The 24,325-nt window shown below is 29.4% G+C and overlaps 2 protein-coding genes across 5 annotated transcripts in view; one reads left to right on the forward strand and one right to left on the reverse strand.

The window, feature by feature from the left end:
• Positions 1-24,325, reverse strand: part of LOC112689843 — a 61,321-nt gene that overhangs the window by 13,112 nt on the left and 23,884 nt on the right. The window contains exons 1-9 of one of the 2 annotated variants that reach the window (XM_025563712.1): positions 5,824-6,155; positions 5,649-5,731; positions 4,077-4,184; positions 3,923-3,997; positions 2,347-2,435; positions 1,743-1,832; positions 1,381-1,462; positions 1,215-1,285; positions 319-523 (exon numbers count right to left, since the gene is read on the reverse strand). In XM_025563712.1, the coding sequence (XP_025419497.1) occupies positions 319-523; positions 1,215-1,285; positions 1,381-1,462; positions 1,743-1,832; positions 2,347-2,435; positions 3,923-3,997; positions 4,077-4,184; positions 5,649-5,731; positions 5,824-5,831 (811 nt within the window). In that variant the 5' untranslated portion in view covers positions 5,832-6,155. Of the gene's footprint in view, positions 1-318; positions 524-1,214; positions 1,286-1,380; positions 1,463-1,742; positions 1,833-2,346; positions 2,436-3,922; positions 3,998-4,076; positions 4,185-5,648; positions 5,732-5,823; positions 6,156-24,325 lie in introns of those variants that run through there. The other variant, XM_025563711.1, reaches the window with a different exon arrangement.
• LOC112689844 (putative defense protein 1) lies at positions 8,055-23,130 on the forward strand. Of its 3 annotated transcripts, none has more exons than XM_025563713.1 (4): positions 8,055-8,217; positions 19,604-20,109; positions 22,444-22,535; positions 22,950-23,130. In XM_025563713.1, exons 2-4 carry the CDS (start codon positions 19,699-19,701, stop codon positions 23,104-23,106), a joined length of 660 nt encoding a protein of 219 aa, XP_025419498.1. In that variant the 5' UTR covers positions 8,055-8,217; positions 19,604-19,698; the 3' UTR covers positions 23,107-23,130. The 3 variants fall into 3 exon arrangements, with proteins under 3 accessions (XP_025419498.1, XP_025419500.1, XP_025419499.1); XM_025563715.1 differs by lacking the exon at positions 8,055-8,217 and adding an exon at positions 16,068-16,173; XM_025563714.1 differs by lacking the exon at positions 8,055-8,217 and adding an exon at positions 19,386-19,545.

Consider the following 24,325-nt stretch of genomic DNA (forward strand, 5'->3'; position numbering starts at 1 on the left):
GTGCTGCACGTAGACATGCACATCGCGTGGAGGCGTGTTTACAGGGGTCGTGAGAGGGCTGCGGTCCTTCGTCGAAGTAAAAGTATAAATTGTGTTGGTAAAAAACAACAGTGCTTATACTTTTTCCCCTTAATGCTGATTGAATTATCATACAAAAAACGTGTATTTTTATATCGAAGATATTTCATGGTAGTTTATGATTCGTGGTATTCAGATAAGGTAAACTTGTATATTTTAATTTCCCTTTTCTCCCTACCCAGAAATTAAACTTTTGATATGCGCCCGATATTACGTATGTGCGTGCGTTTTCGTACTTACCGTCAAAGGTATCAGATCCGAATTCGGGAAGCGGAACGTGGTGTCCTCGGAGCAGTTTCGCGTTCGACATGAACATCCCGATAGCTGATTGCGATCTCTCGTCGTCATCGTCGTCGCCTTCGTTGTATCCATCGTCGTAATCTCCTTCGATATCCGAGAACGTATTATAACTGGTCGTTGTCACTTCTTCTGTGAGCTCCGTCACCTGGATGCACACAAGCATGTGAACGAAATAATGAAGTCCACAACTATAATCTGTACCCATAGACATGGCGAATCGTTTTAAGTACCGAATGAGATATATGTGTTTTTCTTTTTTTATCCCGAAATAAGCGTACCACTATGAGATAATATTAAAATACTGACATCGATTATATAGCCATTAATGGCGTTACATTATTTTCATTATTATTATTACAAAATCGTACAAAACAGTATGATTTGTGAAAACGATTTAATATCATGGATTCGTCATCTCTAGTCTATACTGTATCAGTACCGTGGTAAACTTAATTTACTAATGAGTTTCAATAATTTATGCTGTCGGATCTAGCACTCACAACAATAATAATAAATTAACTTTCATCGAAGAAAATATATTTGTTTATTTAAACAACAATGATTTTTTTAACACATCAAATGATCTTCCAAATTGTGTACGGCTCTTCAAAACCAATTTTGAAATCCTCTCTTTCACAATTCAAAAATCGTAAGCTTTCCAAACCCTGGGACACCCATCACCCTTTTAAATTGGAGCACGTGCCTCAAATAAAGTCCTTCGTCACGCCACTGATACAATAAATTTTACATTAACTGTAATATTACAATGTTCTATTATGTGCTAAACTCTTTTATGGCAGCAATTGAAAATGTCTACGTGTTAGCGTCTTACTTACAGTCAACGACACGCGAGGGGATCTCCAAGAATCTTCTCTTTTTCCCGACTTGGAAGTGTCGTCGTTTAAATCTACATGGCGTAATAACGTATACAATCAAATATTATGTGTTAGTATCGCGAGCTTTCACGCAGTAACAGCGTTTCAGAAACAAAACTTTACGTACCCGATTGTTTTGAAAGATGTTTAGTCGATCGAGTTCGCCCATTGGGTATTGCCCTTTTTCTTGTTTGGCTGTTCGCGATTATCTAAGAGGGAGAAATATTAATTAACAATAAAATATAAAACATATGAAAAACCAAAAAAAAAACACTATCTAAAACTTACAAACATTGTAATATGTATTATATTAGCTTGGTGAAACGGTTAAATGACTAGTAACCACCGTCTAAACTATAATAAGGACATGTTGTCGGGAAGCCATACATGAGCTTATTGGGACGAAAAAGGGTTTCTACAGTACATTGTTTAATATATTTAATACTAATACTATGGAAATAATTCGTTACGAAAATATAAATCATATACCTTATTTAATATAGCGGTGGCTAATAGATCTTCGTAATTCTTTTCGTTTAAATCTTCCGCCAATGGAACAGCGCACTTTTTCTGAGCGGCCTTAAAATTATAATGTCAATCAATATTATATTTCTATACAGACAATATTAACATTTCATATGGTATTATATCGATTGAACTAAATGAAAAACTAAAAGTTTAAAATTATCTAGATTAGCCTCGCGTAGTTTGAAGCTTATTCGCCATTGTAAGATTCATACGAATTACGCGCGGACGCGCGGCACAATATATGTTTATAATTATAGGTTTCAATAAAAATGATGTTTACAATTGTTATAAATGAACAGTAATTATTATCAGAATTCGGCAAATTCTTGTCCAGTTATATTTAGTTATTATTTGAAGGAAAGCAAAACAAATTTAGAAAAATATGCGTTTACTGTCGATGTTATATTATATCTAAATAGTTATCTAGAATGAAATTAATCGAATAATTCCGTACTCGGATTATCTTTTAAAATTATATAGCCTCATAATAGGCACCTGTCTAAGAACAATATATATAATAACTATAATAGTATAATAATATTATATTAAAATTAGCAATACTGACTAGTAGTTCTGGAAGATGTTCTACGTCGTTCGACACTTCTTTTAAAATGTTATTTAACTTCATAGGAATATCATTGAATTCGTCGGATTCTAAAAATTAAATACAAATAAAATATTATTACAAAAAAATATTAATGTAATTGGAAAAATATACCTACAATCTAAACCCTATACATCTACAATATGATACAAAATATTAAACAAATTGCACTGGATGTCCAAATGTTCATTAAATATATGTTACTAATATATTATCAACCGTTGAATATTATCAACCGTTGATTTAACGAATAAAATAAATAAAAGCGATAATGAGACGACGGAAACAATGTTGTAAATACGAGTAGTACAAATAGTACATTTAATTTTTAATACACAAAATAATCATATAAATTAATTGTTGAAAATATTTTAACCATTATAAGTATTGATTTTCCGTTAAAAATTATATCTGCAATAAAATTGAATTTAAACGGTTTTCCAAAAAAATTAAAATGCTTATAAAAAAATCGTATGGTCAAGGACAATATCGTTTGAGCAATTAACAATTGTTAATTTATTAATTCATGCGTGTTACAATAAAAATCGAGTAATAAATTTAATTGATACTTCAGTACAACTTTGAAATATCAATCAAATGTATGATGAAATGTTTCTCTATGTGATAAAAAGTAAAGAATCTGTTTTCGGTTCCTGTTGAATTGTATTTATTTGTATTTTACTTTTTTATATTTTCGTATTGATACTCGTACAACTGGGTCTTATGAATATCCTACAGTTTGAGCATTGGTCACGGTTTGACGGTCGATAAAAACTATTCATTGTCACAACAATGTTCATACCACAATTAATTGTCATATTAATTTTTATAGCCTACTACTATCACTAGCTAGTAAAATAAGTAAAGCTGTTCGATTGCACGAACTGGTTACTTATAAACTAATATAATTTTTGATGGAAATTAAAAAAAAAACATTGATTCCATACTACATTGTCAATTTTTGCTTTGTTTTATACTTTATTTTAGTACAGTTAATTAGTAATTAATTCGTGGTGTAGCCCAAACTATTTATTCATTTTTTATAGACATTTACTTCACATAATAATATTGGAATAATTTTCACATCAGTAAAATAACATAACGAATTATTAATTACTGCATCCGTTACATATCAACAACTACATGACTACACCACGTTTGAACAACACGATACATTTTTCTTTAGATCGGTTGAGTATAATTTTAAACAAATATCATTCCTGCTCGACATTAAATTTAATCCAGATTTATACATCACAGCACCTATAACCTATATGGGGCTGGTCACCAGCCGCAAATTCGTTCGAAACATTTTTTCGAATTAATATTTTTTATTTTTCTCGATGCAACAACGCAGTGACCGAACACAAAATAAAATGTAGTACACGTGCAAGTCAAAATGTTTGGATTGAAATATAACTGTTAATTTTTGTCACTTTTCAATGTAGTAAATACGATTTTAATAGATCTTAACGATCCGTGATACGATGCGCAGTATAAATATATGTGTTTGTGTGTGTGTTCAATATATACCAACCGTTTATGATGGAGTGTATGGCTGCCGTCAGCGTCGTGGCCAGTTGTTCGTGGTACTTCCAACATATCGACATGTCTGTGCGGAAAGAGATAAAATACATATCAACGTAGTTCGTACGCGGAACAATCGGTGTTGGATGTGTAATTATACTTACATTGTGGGTGGGTGGACAGGGGTGTGAGGCATACATCGTCCAGACAACCGTCCACCAGCCCTTCCACTAGCCGTTCCAGATGATCGCGGACTTCAAAAAACTTCTCTTCTATAAAACGAAATGAAAATAGAAACTGCGAAGGTACCTATCGTAATAGTATTATATTTGTTTGTTCGTGGCCAAACGTGAACGGCATAATTATTCAGCGATGTACTATTCAAACGGAATGCAACATTATCTCGAACAATCAAATATTAACAATCATTAAGTTGGTTAAACAGATTTCAACAATAGCAAATTAAAAAGTCGTCTATAACTTTTAAATGTTTTTTAAATTAATTTTATAATAACAGTGCGAATTATAACTACAACCATACTAGTACACATACCAGTATTTCAGGGGTTGCTTACAATACTTTTGGTCCCTGTCGTACACTCAAAGGGCTTATTACAGTACTATATTAACAAAACGTATAAGTATAATTAATGTACTATAATTCATAAATAATTAAATAAACAACTTTGGTTTTTTATTTAATATTTTGGTATATTAATCCCAATAAAAATGTTTTCCGTTCATTTATCAATTATTTATGATTTGTGATTTTGCAGTCAATTGTAGTTTTTATTTTAACACAATAAGTTTTTACACGAACATTTAGAAAATTGAGTTTTATTTTTTCTATTACGAATCATTATTTATTTCTTACAAAATATTTTATAATAAATTACATTTAATTTGATCAACATTCGTTAAAATACGGCCCCTTTACCCTTAGATTTAAATTTTAGAGCCCTATTTATTATATTTCAAGGGATTTCCGGGCACCCCTAACACCCTCTTTTCTAACCTAACTTATGATGACAACACGTATTTAATAATAATATAAATATTACATTATTATTTCAAGTTTCTACAGTCAATATTTTAGACAACGAATTATCTAATATTGTTTATTCAAAATGTATAAGAATACTTTGATAGTTTAACGAATTTCGTCAAATTTTTATGTTTAGAACATTCATTGAGTGTTAAAATTTAAATAATTTTGATTTTGTAACTACGAAAGTGATGCAGGTTTTCGTGATTTTGGTTGAGTTTTGTTAACATTTGAAATTCAAAGGTTTATAAAAAAAAATTGAGACTAAAGATTTTTGATTTTTTTTATAAAATTATATTAAATGTAAGAGGAAATTTGTATAAAACATTCAAGATTTTTGGTTGAACTTAAAAAGCTTTTACCAACAATTTGCGAAAAAAAACTAAGAAAACTTGAGTACTTCAAATATCTATATTTAGCAAAAAAAGAAAAAAAAAATTAATAAATAAAAAAATGTCGTGCTCTTTTAAAAATGATACCATCGATAAAATGGCAATTTTAGCGTTCAGAGAAAATATCAAGTCGCTGTGATTAATTCTATATATAAGTTACGACGAGAAAACATGAGCTTAACATAAAAAACGACGAGTAACTTCGAGTTGTATGTCGTAACAATATGGTATTTTGAGCAAAAGCATAAATGAAATGGCTAAATTATTTATTTAAATAAACACGTGCTGCGGGTACTTACGGTCATCTTCCGCCTTGGACGCCACTTTCACTTTTAATCTATTATTCAAAATATCCCGCTGTTGGATGTACAGCAGTTTGTTTCTGAAAAAAACGAAAAAAAAAACGGAAATAAAATAAACATCACTGCAGGACTCGTTGTCGAACGGCACGCGTCGCGCGTCACAAACACTCACAGCCGCATGGTTGGCGTCGCGCGCACGGTTGCAATACTACTACGGTTCGTTATATATTCTATGATTGTTATAACACAACAGCGAACAACGAACTTATGTATGTACACGTAATGAACACTAAGAGGATCGCCTAGTAATGCGGTCGGGATTCAATGGAGAAAAACTTGTACAAAAATAGTTCGAGGCAACAAGCGAAAAACACGAATGCGAACACGTCCATGTCGTTGTGCTCGTCGCAGTCGCAGCTGCCCGTCCAAAAAGGCCTGTCGGCCATCGGTACGGCGTTTACGCTCATGACGATCGGACGACGGAGACGAGACTAACCGTGCGACCGTCGCTCAAGTCTCCGAGACAGCTACAGCAATAATAGTAATAATATTAGTAGTAGTAGTAGTAGTAGTAGTAGTAGTAATAGTAGTTGTTGTTGTAGTAGTAATAACACCGAAGTCGTAATATGTCGAGCACGTGTATTTTCAGAAGATCCGGAAGGAATTTTACACTTTCTCCGCGCCGCGATCTTATATGTACTACAACGCCGGTGTAAATCGTGTAATTATGCAAAACGTACGAGTGCACATGTATCTCACATACGCGAGACCGTCGTCGACGCGATGACGTAAGAATTTATTTCCATTTCTACCGTTATCGATCATTTACAATGAAAATATCGTCTCCCTTCTCCGACGACTTCCAATCTCGGAACTTTCAAAGTATCTCCCTCTTCTCTCTCACTCTCTCTCTCTCTCTCTCTCTTTCTCTCTCTCTCTCTCTTTCTATCTCCCTCCTTAAGGATAATGTACCACGTATTCACCGTAATTCGAAACTGGTTTCACGTTTTCGAAATCTCCCCCGGATGCAGCATCACCATTCGATACCGGTAGTACAAAGATACAAGAATACTTGTATACTATATAATACTTCCGACACCCATCGGAATCCAGTCAAGATTCAAATATGCAACTCCTGCGCGGGTGTAGTCGATACTTACAAACATTCAGTGACTAACTTTAGAGTTATAAGTACTCTCAGCGTTCTCGTCTCTGAGTAATTATTGCTAATTAATTATCGCTATTCGATCGGCTACAGCAGCTTTTAATTAATCAACTCGTAATATCATAATATCATCGCGAAAATTGTTATTGTATTTTTATATAAATAAATAAACAAATAATTTGTATATAGAACTAAATAAATACTTATAAATACTTAACCTAAAGTATTATATATATAAAATATGATCGGTTTCGAATTAAAAAAATCATCATCAAGTGTATACAAAGTCTATAAAATAAAATATATCAATATGTATACACCGGATATGTTGAATCTAGGCAAAGAATTTATTTATTTATTTATTACTACATATAAACTATTTGTTTATTTATTTATATATTAATTTACGAATATTAACCATTTACGAATTTTTAATTTATATTTATTTTTTATTATTTAATATGTATCTCTTTTACTATAGAGATATATTAAAACTTAAAACAATAACAATAAATATGACTGCGTTCTGATAGTGGAAAACAACTTACGCGTTTGTTTTACGAATGTTTCACACGATTATCTTTTCTTTTGTATTCAGGTGGTTCAGTCTTTTTTTTTACATACCTATACATTATGTAACCGCATTTTTTTTGTAAAAACCTTATCGATCGAACATAAATTTATCATAAATTAATAATGAAAGCGGCTTCTTTTTTTTTAAATTACCATACTGTTCTGTATATTATGAGCATTGTGGTAAAGTTGGTTCTTTCGAGTTAGATGACTTGATATTTGTGTTGAAAGTGAATTCGACTATGCATATATGTACTTCCCAAAAATCAAGAAATCATAATTTTCATTAATTTATTTTAACGACCGGCCTACTGGCTTTCGATTTCTTGTACAAATAATATTAATGTGGATAAATATGAAATTCAATAAAGCTAATAGTAATACAAAAAAATATTAGCTGTTTAACACGAGTTGAATGTAACTGCACAGAAAAATAATTGTTAATACAAATTATGGCTATTCTACAGGTTTTGTTGGCTCGTTTTAAATATACGCGTATCGGTTGATATATAGGTATGCGTAACCTAACCTGTGCATGATTCTAAAAATGTAAGTACGACTAAACAAAGTTGGAAGGACGACGGAGGATTATTTTTTAAATCATTCAAGTGGGAGAAACGACTCGTTACGTAAGCACAGATGCTAACCAACAAACTGAATATGTTTCGTCTACCTACGTTTGCAAGAGTTGAAAAACCATTTGCACGTTGTTTGCTGTAGGCGAAGAATCGTGAAATGAGGTGGTATCATATTAATTCATCGTTAAATGGTTTAATAAGAATTGTGACAAGCTAAAAAGGAGAGCAGTTTTAGAGTCCAACAAATAAAGTAAGTCCAATAACTATAATTAGATAGTATAGTTTTTTACTAAATATTAAAATTGTAATTACGGTGATAGTTTATTTTATTTTTTAAACAACAATCAAAAAATTTATGATCTTTTATCTGAATATTTATAATCCTGATAAATTTAATCTAATTAAATTGACTAACATTTCCGTAGAAACGATTTGATACGTTAAACGCATAATTATTACCGAGTCCGAATAACAGGCTATATTCTATTAATTATCATGAGTAAAATATTTCATAGCCTATAAATTCGAGTGAATTATACACAAAAATTATATCGCACACAAGATGAAATTTTTATTTTTACCAATTTTAATACCTAATTAGTAAATGCAACGATATTAAAAGCTTATAACATTGTGTTGTTATTATTGTATTAATGTCGATGACTTTGATTAATTTTTGGTACTGAATAATCTCATTATTATTTATTATTATAAATATAATATTATTATAATTATATAATCTCATTATGATGTTATTATACGCAGAGTATATTTATTAATTTTATTTTTAATCGTGTAAGACGAAAAAACTAATGATTGAGCATAATTATATCAACATTTAATTTTTATTCGAAAACTTTCCGATTAGACAATATAAGTTAATAGACTTAATGGAATAGAAATATTAAAAATCTTATGAAGATCTATCCAACGAGTTATTTCTTACACATACATAATACGAGTATGTATATGAAAATATTATTTTAATTTATGGTGAGCCACATTTCCTAAAATCGTATATAAATATCATTCGGTATACAGTAAAATGTATCATCATGCAAAACTGAAACAGTATATTTATATTTTGTGGAAAGTCTTTACACAGAAAACAACATTAGCTCACATATATTAAGAATACAACAAAAATCATAATATGCAAAATAGATTTCACAAGATCTTTTCAATATTGTTGTATTTTAAAAAATATAAGATAGTTGAATGTAGATGATCAATGAAAACAACAATACGAGTATTCTGTTGTTTTTAAAAACCTCAATATCTGTTTTGCACAATAGTATATTATTTCACTTGAAAGCAGAATTTTGCACTTACACTATATATTGGTTTCTAAAGTATTTACGCTAATATAACGTTAACGTGTATAGCCACGTGTATTTGTAAAATTTATATTCCATTAATTCGGAATATTCATCCTTGCACGCGTTCATCAAGAAAAATAAACCGATATTCGATCGTGCGAACATCGTTATAATTTATTTAACTATAAATCTTTATAAATATCATGTCATAAAATTATTTATTATCTATACTCATAACGAATTATTTTTGTGTATTATGTTTCCAGTATTTTGTTTAAAATATAATTTAAATATGGATTAATCTAGATAAAAATCTATACAAACGAATCAAAATTATAATAATTTGTGTACTTCGTATATTTAATGAACGCTTTTGTGAGTTTTTAAAATAATTCGTCGTTCGTGGTTTTTTATATGTTTTTTTTTTTTTAACACATTTCTAGTAGTTAGGTCATAAAACGGCTTTAGAGGTTATAGAAATAATAATAAACTTATAAATTATCGATACTATTCGATAAAATATATGATATTTAAATATAATTTATTATATAATACAATATCATATATTGAAAATATGTAATTTTTTGATTATTTCTTATTAATTTTATTACGTGTCGGCAACGTCAGGTAATAGGTAGGTATATATTATATCCTGTGTTCTTGCTAGTAGCGCTTATTTCGCTCAAAGTACAAAAAGTATTAATAAGACAATGATGGCAATGGATAAAAAACAAAATTATTTTTCAAATTTTATGATTCTTAACCTTTTACATATTAAATCGGCATTAAATAGTCTATCATTCGTAATAGTGCATCAGAATACCATAGTACAGTAAAAACGTGCTTCCATTATTAGTTTTCCTTGACACTTACATAGTAATGTTATCGGTATTACATTTTAATATTTTACTAAGAATCTAGGTTAATGAGTAAATCTACTAATACACGATATTAACACTTCACACCAACACGGTCTTGGACCATACTAGCTCAAACGTTTCCGATTAATCCTTCAAATAAATTTTTTATACCACGTATACGCTTTTACAGTGATAATCGCTCAACTTATAAACATGTGTTACGATGAACTTAGCTGATCTCCGAGTCAGAGTTTCGGACAATTTTGTTAATTTTAACTTCCTCCCTTATTTTATAAAACACTATCAACTTCTGATTTTCGAATGGCAATAGCTATTTTAAATAGCGAAAATGTTTAAACATACTCAAAAAAAAATAATTTTAAAGTTTACAGAATTTAATTTCAGTAATCCGTTTGCGATTTATTACCGTTTAAATATTCGTTCAATTTACTGCTACTGAGCAATGTATCAAACCCAACAGTAAAAACCAGAAGTCAAAACGGAATGATACCTTTGTTTAACAATACCCATAACGGTCATAATCGATAATAACTCTTAAATACCTAACAAGATAGATAAATAATAGTATATAAAAAATTGTCAATTTGGAAAAACCAATACTTTATAGTTTATACATTATTATGCTTTTTGTTTTATATTCAAGAAGATATGTTGTATGATTTGTTAATTTATTTAAGCGTTTATTAGTTGTTAATCATACAAATACACATGTATTTCTATTTACATTTCTATACTAGATATGAGTTATAACTAATAAATTACAAAATAAATATTTATTTTTAAAACAATATGGTGTATCTTAATTGCTATAGTAAATTATTATATTAAACAGAAAACATTTTTTCATTTTAAAACAAAGTAAATCAATAATTCCTATACATTTAGAAAAATAATTCATAAATATGCAATTAAAAATGTATTTTACATAGTATGTACTCGAATTCGGGGTATAGAGCTCAGACTAAAGCAGTTAAAGGTCTATTCACACATTTATTTTTTTTTAACTATACATTTTTATAATGCCCTCCCATTTAAGGTTTTTTTTTCATTGAAAACAAATAATTACAAATCAATGTATGTATATTAAAAAAAAAATAATAGAATAGGTAAGTTATTTTGATTACACAAATTAAGTGACATTAAAATAAAATTAAAATATCTTAACCCTGGTTATTATTTATAAAAAAAAAAAGTGTACTTACATAATTGATTAGTTTGTTGAAAGATTAAAATATAATATAATATAGATATACATATGTAATATGTATATTATATTCCTTTATTCCAATTTTATTTTATTTATTAATTTACAGTCATCAGATTGGTACCAATAGAAAGCAATATGGATTTGCATTAATTGCTGGTCAAATTGGGCTGTCTAGTCGTATAGTTCACTGTTATTTTTGATTAATTACACCAATAATATGAATTGCCACTGAAATAAAATTAAAATATTTGAATCATGGTTATTATTTGCCAATAATATTATACATAAATCATATAATAATAAAAAAAAAAAAAATTCTAATTTATTAATTTTAAATTGAACTTATCAATAAATTAATAAAAAAAGTTGTCGGCAAAATATGATATCTAATTGCCATACACATGATTATATATATATTGCTGATTGGATAAAAGTATATTTTTAATTAAATTAAAATATTTTAATCAAAATACAACATTAAAATACTATCAAACAATACAATATGCATTGAAATAATTGGTTTAAACCTTAAATTTATATTTTAAATAATACACATAATTTAGTATTTACTTAAAACGAGTGTTTGGCAGTTGTCCGAAAAATGATAAGAAACGATAAGGTCCGAAATTTGAAAAAGCAGTACCAACTGACTAAATCGAAAATTAACTATTGCAATTATATAATTTATATTGATAAAAGTTATATTATGATAAAAGTTATACAATGTGCCCCGATTTTCAAAGCGGGAAAAATACAAATAGGTTATACTGATTTTAACAAAAATTTTGATAACTTTTACTTTTTATTTATTTATATTTAATTTCTACAAAAATGGACCAAATTTTAAACTATGGTAACATATAATTATGTATAACATTAAATCATGGATATGTTTCTGGTTACAACTTTAACTTGTATTATTTTAGTAACCAATATAATTAGTGAAAAGTAATGCTTTTCTGATCTCGCAATTATTTTTAATATCCATGTTATAAATCTATGTAATATATCATGTATGTTTATAAATATCTAGTTTAATGTTTAATTGTATGTAAACCTTTCTTAAAATATATATGATTTTTCATACATTTTTTAATTTTCTATGTGCTAGTATGTAAATAGTATAAAATAATACGTTTTAGTTTTAGGTGTGCACTGAAAAATAAGTATTTAAAAATGTATTATTTAAATATATTATTATAAATTATTTCATGTAATTGATACCTGTTTATTTTATATGTAACTAATTAACACAATAATTAAAAATTAGCATATAAATAAGTAGGTACTAAAACTCATGTAAAAAAAAATGCTTAACATTATTTAAATTTAAATAAATTAATTTAAATTAATTTCATCTTTAAATAGGAAATTCCAGATATTAAATTAGACACTAAAATATTTTATATTTGTGTCTTTATATGTCTATGCTAAATACACAGGGATTGGTTGGTCATAAAATGTGAACCGAAGTATTATTTAAATTGAATATAATTATTATCGAAGAATATAATAATTATCATTCAAATGCAACAGTCAACTTCTTAAACAAAAAAATAATTTTATAATATAATTTTTAGAAATTTTATGTTGGCAATACATTTTATGCTGCCGTCTTTCGATTCCAGTCTTTATCATTTTTCGGACAACTGCCCTCAACTCACTTAAAACGTATTCTGTGGATAAACGTTCAATGAATAATAATTAATAATTTGTATTCGATGTTGGATAATGGAAAACCAAAATTAACAATTAACCAATAACATGTTTTCAGAAACAGTTAACCGGCATTTATTATTATTTATCTACTAAAATAATAAGTGATAAGACCGTATACCAGGAATCAGAACCAATGATATATTATGTAACCATAATGGTAAATTGTAATATGTTATTTTTAAACTTTATAGCTGATTCAGCCGCGCTGCTGCAGGCTAGTCGCTCACTGACACACGGTGTTCTGGTGGGAGTGTTGATAGGACATTTCTTTTTCTAACAATATTGTTTATCTATCTTGTTAGGTACTTTAGAGTTATTATCGATTATGACCGTTATGGGTATTGTTAAAGATTTTTCTGATTTTTACTGTTGGGTTTGATACATAGCCCAGTAGCAGTAAATCGAACGAATATTTAAACGGTAATAAGTCGCAAACGGATTACTGAAATTAAATTCTGTAAACTTTAAAATTGTTTTTTTTTTTTTGAGTATGTTTAAACATTTTCGCTATTAAAAATAGTTATTGCCATTTGAAAATCAGAAGTTGATAGTGTTTTATCAAATAAGGGAGGAAGTTAAAATTAACAAAATTGTAACACAGTGTAAAATAGTAAAACCTAGAAAGTTTAAAAATAAAATTATTATAAAATTCCTATTAATTCCCGAGATATTAACTGGTTCACGATAGAAAAAATCACTCTGTATACTTATATATATATATGTCAATTATGTGTACATTTAACTAAAATAACATGAGTGCACCTCGAGACCGAGCGGGGCACTCGCTCGCTCGGACAGTTAAAAACGAAAATATCCTCCGATTTTCTATGTAACATCACCCCAAGTAGATCCCAGGATAAAAAAAAAAAATTTTGTGTGGGACTCATATGAAACGTGAGCTGTATATGCTAAGTCTGCAAAGAGAAAGGAACTGTTAACCAAATGTGTGCGGTTTTGAACTACCGACCTTTCAAATTTCCCTTTTTAACAATTGGATAAATATGTGCGATATTGAACGATGAAAAATGTGCGTTTATTATCGGTAAATGTGCGGTTTTGATGACCACCGCAGAGTTGAGCTATCTTTTTCGTCTTACGCGATAGGATTTTAATATTTAAATATATAATTCATAGTACAGTACTATTAAAAAAAGATTAAATAACATAAATTAAATGTTTTGAATTTAATAATAATACTTACAACATATAACAATAATACAATGTAAAACAATAGTAAAAATAATAATAAAGGCCTACTTGGCCCTAAACAATAATAATATAAAGAATTCACACCTTGGTCGGCCAATTCAATAATAAATATAATGAATAAACGCTTCTTTGCCCATAGCGGCACCAACGAAAAAAAAAAAAAAATTTATTAGATGCAAAATGGCTCAAGACGACTGGACTCGTCAGCCCTCACGCAAATGAAATGACAAACACGAATGGTCGTTGACTAATACTCATAAATCAATGATTGCGTTCGATGGCAGATTTTATCCCAACGCGACCACACCGGGGGATGAAATTAAAATAATGATAATTGAATGCAAATTAAAAGTGCACAACCCAACGACCACCAAACCACGGCCACAGACGAAAAATTCACGAGTCTGCAACAATGAGCGACTAATAATTTGCGAAAACTACGAAATCACGATGGCTGCCAGCTTTTAAAAACACCCTGAAAACCAAATCAACAAATTCACAACACGTGGTTTCTGCTGAAGATAATAAGAAATGGTGGGACAAAATGGCGGTGTGCACACGTTGACATGCGAAAAACGACAAAACAGCAGCAACCGGTACGAAAGTTGCAAGGACCGATACCGTTGCCGACGACCACTATCACTGCACACTACAAAAAAACCAATGAATATATGCAAATTAAAAAACTGCCGTGACACTAGAACGACACGTTAAAACGTAATGAAATTAATGAAATCGAACACATTGACGCGTAACCGATAATGAAAACATGGCTGGCGGGTAACGCATGGAGATATGATACCACTACCAGATCCGTGGAGAAAGAGACTCATGCCCGGGGGTATATCTTAATTTTTTCTACAATGTTCATTAAATTCTTATCATTAATTGTGTTTAATTTTTAATAATTTGTAGTCCCTAATTTCCGGGCCCGACGAGGATCATCTCTTTCCTTCCCCCTTCTCGTCAAGTTTGACCATCACCACCATTGCTGCAACTACGGACGTAACGTTACGCGAAAATGATAACACAACAACAAAACAATGACATGTAGATGTTTGCAGCGCTAACACCTTACGTTAGAAATACGCATTTATTTTTCTATCTTCATATGGGGACTTACCAATCTTGTTTTGTTGAGTTGTCATTTCAAAAAAAAAAAGTTCGTTAACAACGGAAAGTTTTTAATATATGCTTTTAATGAATTCATATTTTTTTCAACCTAACTATAGAGTGTAACGATTGTCATCTATCGACATTATACATTAGTACATATTACTATAAAACACAGGTATTTTATCAATAATATTATGGTATTTAAAGCACTTTTTTTCATATAACGATATTCATATTATGAAGTTGATTAATATTCATAAATACAATTCTAAAAACCGAGAAGATAAAATAAATGGAAAACTACAAATTATTCTTTATCCATTTATACTGAGATGAATACTAATTTAATGATTTTATAGCCACTAGGCTTTTTGTGTCAATACACCATGTGTTCAAGTAAAATGTAATTGTATATAAAAAAAAAGCTTATCCGGTAGTTTAGAGCTGTCGATTACAGTAGCTATGTTTGACGAAACTATGAACTTTGATCTCAGATTTATAATTTACCTATATAATCGTAATTTTAACAACACGTTTTATTTGAACTAATTCATTATAAGTTTAAATTTTAAAGCTGAATTGACTATTTTTTTTTTTTGCTTACTCTTTCTCCTAAATCAGTCGAACGTTGTTTAAACGTACCTACTCATAATTATACATCCATCACAATATTAACACTCGTCTAATAACGTCAGAAGTCGGATTTCAGAAGCCATAAGTGAAGCCAAGTGTTCTTATTTCTTTTGGACAAATCGGTAACTTTATCCTTTATATTAACCTAACCATACAAACATTGTACTCTTAATTTTTAAATAATTGTTGAAATTTTACTGTAATTTAAGAAATTTAAACTCAATATCACCTGCATAAACTGTAGTAAACTAAATAGATTTTAATCAATTAAAATAAATAGATACATTTTATATTATACTAAAATAACAATAATATATTTTGTGCGATTAATTTTAGATCTTGAGTGAAACGAGGAGGAATGAATTGGTTTTACCAAATATGTGCGTTTTCTTTTTTTATTGTTTTAAATGTGTGTGTTTTTTGTTGTTTCTGAGTACACGATTTCGACCACCATTGCTTCCATCATCATCAAATAAAAAGTAAAATATAGAAAATGGGTTCTAGTTAATAGTTAGAAGTGGTTATTATTGAAATTTTTTATTATTCTTTCAAGTGTAAGAAACCAATACAGCGAAACTACTCATTCGATCTAGAATTTTCGACCTATTATTTTAATTTAAGTTTTATTTTTAAAATATTTAGAATGTTTCAAATATGGCATGTTATAAAAGTTAGATAATTATTACCTATGATTATCATTAACAGATTATTAACTGAATATTATTAAATCAGATTTAGGAGGTATTAAAAGAAAAAGAAAATTCCCAAAGAAATTATAATGTAGTTTAATTAATATACCTGCAATATTTATTATATTATCTGTATTATATAATTATTTTTTGTACGAATTTGAAATATCATAAGATTAATAAAAAAAATTAATGGAAATTAAATTGAACGAGGCACCAAAATGTATTGTTGTTGGCTGGTGTATAATGCAAACTATATAAAGACATATTTATTTGTAAATTGTTGTCTAAATCTAATACATGAGAGCTCGACCAATAGCTCATAATGAAATTATACGGCATAACAACAGTATTTTATATTATTATATAATTATATAACGAATACATTGTACCTACGCGGTATACATGTGAACTCAGTGGCGACGCGAAGTTTATTTTTCATCGAAGCAGTTACGTGAATCGAATACCCATCACATGTCAAAATTCTAGATTCAGAGTAAATATTAAAATTAACGGATCCAAACAAAATTTTATTAAATACTATTAGTGCGAATTATGTACTAAGCTATTCTGTCACACAACATTACCTACCCATCTCATTTTATTCACAAAGCAGCAGCTACAATAAAACCTGCATTGCGCCGCCACCGTGTGAACTTTTCTTAATAGACTTATATAAATATACATATACATAATAAATCTAATATAAATATAATATTATAACAATACAAATTATTAAATTATGTGAATAAAAATTAAATAGGGATAACTCTAGAAACTTTTAATTTAATCATAACTCATTAATATGTCCAAGGACTTAATAATAATTTATAGATTTGCAATGATAAGGTACGTAGTATTATGCTTAGAAAATACTAAATATATAAATTGACCAAGTGTAATCATAGTATATATGTAATAAGAAAAACACGTAATAGCAAATTAAAAATTAACAAGTATAAGCGTTTTTTTTTATGGATCAATGCAGTTAACAAACTGAAACAGCAAAATCTAGTCAAGATTATTGAAAATATTATTGACTCCGTTCGGCCAACCAGTACATATTTACGGGAGCCGTAGACCGGATAAACACGATGTATAAACTATTATCTCTTTTTCGTTAATATTTTTAATATATTTTTTTAAATCATTATTGTTTAAAATAAATTGTTAATCTACGGTCATATTAATTTAATTTCAGTGAGATTACTTCGCAGCGATAGTATCATTGACCTTCGCGTTATGTTTCTTCGGTCGCTGTATTTACTGTCCTCATATTGTTATGTTTAATATTCTTAAACTCTAATCAATAATTATAATTTTGACAATTGATTAACCTTCATTAATAATTAAAATTAATATAACATTTTGTATAATGATAACGCTTATAATTTATGTTACATATATATGTGTTATAATGTATTAATTAGTAAATTTTAATTGAACTACAGTTATCTTTTTATTTATTGTATAATCACATACACACGGTTAATTATTAATATTATATTTAAAAGATCGGTAAAAGTAGCAATTTTTTAGCCTAGTGAAGTACGCGTTATCATTAAAAATCATGTCTTAATATTCTTTAGCTTATTGTTGTTAAAATTTGACCTGTGAACTTCATTGTGGATCTACAGTTTTAGCTAAGAGATCAAATTATTCACGGGTCTAACAAACCAAATCATACATAATAATAATCCATTTAATTTTATTTTCAAGAGTTGAATGTATTCAAATATATTAATTCCACTTATACCCGAATTCTTAAGAAATTAGATGTTATATATTCATTGTAGAATCAATTAAATTTTAATCTTTGCAGTAAACGTTATGCTTTCAATAAGTATCTGAAAATAAACGCGGCGTGCATTAAAGTAAAAGATGCACTTCTACGTGTAAAAAAAATCACAATACTGCTGATGGTCATGCAGATTACTTACTATATTTTATTCGCCAAATACATATACACTCGAACCTCTATATTTCAACGAATTTTATATTTTTACGAACTTGACAGTTTTTTTGAAAATAAATTGTCAATTATAAATTTGGTGAAATAAACACATACAAGTTTTTCGCTAAATTATACGTTTTTACTAGACGGAAATCATTAATGTATGTCCGTAACACAAACAATATTACGTAACATGTTAAATAATATTAAAATAATGGTGTAATGATCAGATTGTACAGGAATAATCAATATTTATGATAGTAAACGTATTATTTATACGAGTACATTGTAGTGCTCAACGAACAGTATGAAAAACAGCTTATTGTCTCTTTTTCGAAATTTTATTTTACCAAACATTCAAAAGCTCCGAAATACGAATTTGATCACGTACGATCAGAAAAATAGTACCGTAAAAAATAAATTCGTAGATAGTTTTTATTTTTTTATGGGAAACGTTAAGAAAATGTAGCTAAAAAAAAAAACCCCTGCTACTAGGGGGGTTTCGTTGAACAGAGTGTCGACTGTGTTCCAAAAACGTTCATTCGTCTTAAACACATCCGATATTTATTCGATTTCGTTGAAGTTGAACCGAACCACCACAGTGTTATGCGCATGCGTACGGCACGCGATCGCGGAATCATCGCGGCCCAGCCGAATCAGACACGTATCAATTACGTCGAGAATTACCGACGGACATTTTTGGACGTACAATATGATTACGGTCCGCCAGTACGTCGAAAGCAATTGTCTGGTATCCTGGTCTTCATACCACGACCGGGCTCGGAAAACGTCGCGGAACCGTCAAACGTTTTCTTAACGATTCTTTGCGTTTCAGTCGCTCGTTATGCTATGTGGGGATTTTTTTTTCTCTTTCACAACTTCACCTTAACACGTGTTTTGGTTTACTAGGAATCGGAGGAGGTTTGTGCCCTAACATTCTGTTCCATCGTCCCGGGTTGTTCGAGTGCGTGAAGCCTACCCGCCACGACCGTGAAAACAGTGTCATGAGCGGAGGACGTGAACGACGCACGTCACCGCGACCGATCACCGCGATGGTCGTGACCGCGGTCGCGGTCGCTATGTGGTCGGCGTGCCCCGGCACCGAGGCGGTACCTGACTCCGAGCTGAAGATCGCGTGCGAAGACATGACGCCCCGGCATCCGGGCTACGTGCCGCAGAACTGGCAGCACGTGCCCTGTCCATACCGGCTGCTGGTGGACACGGTGCCCGTGCGGCCCGGAGACCTGGTCAACCTCACACTGGTCTCCATCGATGATTCGATACCGTTCAAAGGGTTCATGGTCCAGGCCAGGGATGCCGACGGTTACGCGCTCGGCACTTTTCTACCCGACTGCAGCAAGGCGGGCACCAAGCCTCAGCACATGATCAGCTGTTCCAAAGGCAACGAGCCCTACGTGAGTAGTTTTCGATCGTCGCATGCCCCGCAACACGACGGTTTTTTAGGCTCACTACACGACCCACGCTCTCCTTCCCCCACCTACCATCGTGCGTACCGATCCTTGAGTATTGACCGATATCAGGACTTATTGAAAGCGATGAGTTCTTAGCTCACCGATTTCATCGAAATAATCCTAGTCTTAAAATTTCTGTCATTAATTTCCGTCAAGTTCATTATTAAATTTACCGGTAATCCTTTTATCAACCAAGGGAAATTTTTATCAAATGTTGATTGAAATATATTTTTGTTCACTTTGTGCGAATATATTAATATTAAAATAATATATACGAATAATAGTTTTTTCTAAAAATCGATTTTAACAATAATTATTTTAAAGTGAAATTCGTATAAATTCCGTATAAATTCGTTATTATAGTTTTCGCGATTGTTACTTTTACTGTTTATTTTTCGTGACTTTCACACGGACCCGTTTGGTCTACATTAATCGACACCTAAACAAATACGATACGATAATATGTGATCCTTGTATTAGCTGTAATCAGTCGGTATTCGTTTCACGGTTTGTGTAAAGATACACGCCACATACAGCATAATATATTTTCATTTTTTATTTTCATTATTTCGATTCAGAAGAGAACTGCAGTATCTTGCCATCATCAAAGTTATATTGGTTTGGCTATCGGTCAACAATTCAACATATCATATTTATTTCAGGAGAAAGTTCCAAAAATCTTCCTAGAAATTCTCAGAGACTGTCTCCATTGTGTGAATGATAAAAAGTGAAAGAACAATTAATACTTGTCGCGGATTTGAAATTTTTAAACTCAAATTTATATTTAGTATATATTATAATGAGTAATGGCTTAGTACCGGTTCCGAGTTTAAGGTCTTTTATAGTGTTAATCGTCTTTGTATAAATCCGAAAGCAATTTTAAACATTTGCATTCATCATTATAAATTATATAAAGTAAATTGATTGTTATTTCTCGGAATATGAATAAATCTTGGTAGAGAATCGTTTGCGTACAAAATTTTGAATAATGAAAACCAGCTTTTAGGTATAATTTTAGGTGTACATAGTATCCGTATACTCTAAAAGCATAACGGTAGTTTTTCATCGTGATTTCCCATCAGTTTTCATCTATTAGTAACGTTATAATATTGTTATTATATTATTTATTTAATTATTTCAATGACATTGATTGCAAAAACGAAGAGAGTGTCAAATGAACTTAAACAAGTTTTTTTATGTTCATTTGTTTTCAGTCTTAACGTGGTGGCACTGAGACGTTTTATCGTTAATACGGTGTCCGTCGGCCTTAGCTTTCAACAGTTATTATTATTATTATAAGCAGCGGGCCGTATTATTATTATTATTATTATTATTATTGTAAAGTTTAGTTGCGCCATCGTAGAGCCAACTGAAATTGAATTTTGAAATTGTGCCAATGCAGAGTCAACCCTTCTCATGTGCTATTAACGCAATAAATTGTTATTCTAATTATAATCTGAATACAAATAATTTAAATTAGTGAGATTTATTTATTTTTCTTAGATTTTTATTTACTTATATGTTATTTATCATTATATTATCTATTTGTTTAAATTTGTTTCATGTAGTTATATATATATATCAATTAACATTAAAATATGAATGACATATACAAAACATAAATTATCATTATTATTTGTTGAGCGTATTTAAATAGTTATACTTAGTGTTATTGATTATTAGACTATTCTAACCTATACCCATGTTTTAATTTTGTATGACGAATTCTTAATCTATTTATTACTGTCTATGTGTTGGTTATCATTATTATTGTTGAACTATCGAGGGCACCCTACTTCAAAGGAATTTAATGTTAATTTAATAAATACTAATAATAATTGTAGATTTATTTTTCTCTTTTTAGTCTATTACACGTAATTTAAATGTATTCATATTTTTTTATTTCATAATTTTTTCCGAAGTTTGGGTTTTTTTTTGTTAAATTATTAATTTTTATTTAATATGTTTTTACTTTTTTTTTAAAAAAAAAAAGCTAATTAGTTTAATGAATTTTCATAGTGCGAAAGATTCTCACGATTATCTACGTAAGTAAACCAATAGAATAATATATTTATTTGTATGATATGGCAGATAGCAGGTAATAGTAAGTGATCTGATAAATTTACGGATTCACATGAATAAAATTATAAATAAATGTGAAACTATAAACTAGGGAGTGTATACCCATTAAAACAAATCTATCAATCCGATTATTTATGTATAAATATTATGATATTAACTATGATATATAATAAGATTAATTACATTTTTTTTCAGAACGCAGTGGTTCATTCAAATAACAAGAATAAATTAAAAGCTTTTTTCACGTGGGTGGCTCCAATTTCAATCAAAGGTCCATTAATATTTAAGTAAGGAACTCATTTAAATATAAAATGACATCATTTTCAAAACTTTTATTATATTATATTTTATGAAACTATTAAAATATTAGAAAAAATATTTATATAATAAACAATTCAGTATTCTACTGGTGGATTTGGTAAAAATCCAAGTACACCCAAAGATAATATTATCCCAAATCGTATGAAACTTCCAAAATATTTTATTCGTCACCAATCAGTAGAAAAAATACACATTCAATTGCATAAAAACATAACGGTATAATAACATAATGATTTAAGCCGGTCTGTTTATATGAATTCATAAACAAATGAAAATAATGAGACACGTTAATTTCAAAAACGTCTTGGCGACCGAATCGTTTATTTTATATGTACGCACATTTGATACATTAATGATATTATAATATTCTCTGGTTTTAGGTACACAGTCGTGCACGATTACAAACATTTTTGGACTAATGAAGAAACCGCCGTAATTCCAGTATTAGAAATCCCACCCGAAGAATATGCCATCAAAAGCTCTATTAATCACGAATACTATATTTACCAAATGTTCATCAAAAATTGTTATTCGTAATAAACGTTTGACATGGAGTTTTTATTTTTAAAGTAAAATAAAATCCTGACGGATTTAATAAAACCTATTCAACCCAGGACCATATTTTTATCGTCCACTTTTTTATTCCATACTAAACCTATTAGTACAATAAACTATTCATAATTTGTGGAGTGTAAAGTAATAATATTAGAAATTAATGGTCTTACGGTATTCAGTTATGGCTAAACAGTTTTCTAGTCCACGTATTATTTTGCTAAATCGTCATCACACCTTTGTTTATCTCAAATAAAAACTTCTAAGATGATTTAAAAATATCGACATCAACATAATTAATAACTTCTCGTTATTCTATATATTTTATTTTCATTCAAAGTCAATTCATCATCATAACATTTTAATCCCATTAATCGTTTATCTTCTTTCCAATCTAACCTATTTGATTATCTTTCGCGAAGATTTCAAATCTCGGGTCTATAGAACTCATCTAAAGAAATCAAACTTGGGTGGCACTACTGACTACTAAGTGCTTTCTAAAAATGCCGTTCTTCTCACTGTCGTATTATTATTAAAATTAATTATTATATCGTATTTTCGTATAGATTATAATCACGTTATATAATTTTATTAATGAAAATAAATAAATAAAATAAATCTGAAACGATTCACATGGTTGAAAATGAATCATAATTCACTAACAGATCATAATAACTAGTAGATGCCAATATCAGATTCCGATTCAATATATACAGATCCTATATTATCTTTATACATTATCCTGTACATGATCCTTCTGTGGTTTCTTTATCAAGTTATCAAGTATATATTACTCTACGAATATACTATACAGTACATACTTATACAATATGTGTAGTACGAATTTGAGGTCAATCATTCTAATAATCCGACACCTCCAAGACTCAAATAAATTTATTGTAATAATATGTTATAATATCTATTGATACGGAATGCTTCTGGTATGCTCTCATCCCACTTAAAAATTATAAATATCACAAACCTATACCGTAACCATAGTAATCAGTAATCTTTACAGTGGATATAATCAAATCGCACATCACATGTAAGTACACATCATTTCGTTATTTAATCTTGTTTCATATTTATCCGACTAGTTTACAATTATTAATAATATTTAAGTATAATCATAATTTAAACTATAACTATTATTGGCTGTAAGACAATAATTATTTACCACTGGTCAAACTAATTAAATACCGAT

Source organism: Sipha flava, unplaced genomic scaffold (assembly GCF_003268045.1).
Source record: "Sipha flava isolate LNK unplaced genomic scaffold, YSA_version1 474_pilon_pilon, whole genome shotgun sequence".
Classification (NCBI taxonomy): domain Eukaryota; kingdom Metazoa; phylum Arthropoda; class Insecta; order Hemiptera; family Aphididae; genus Sipha; species Sipha flava.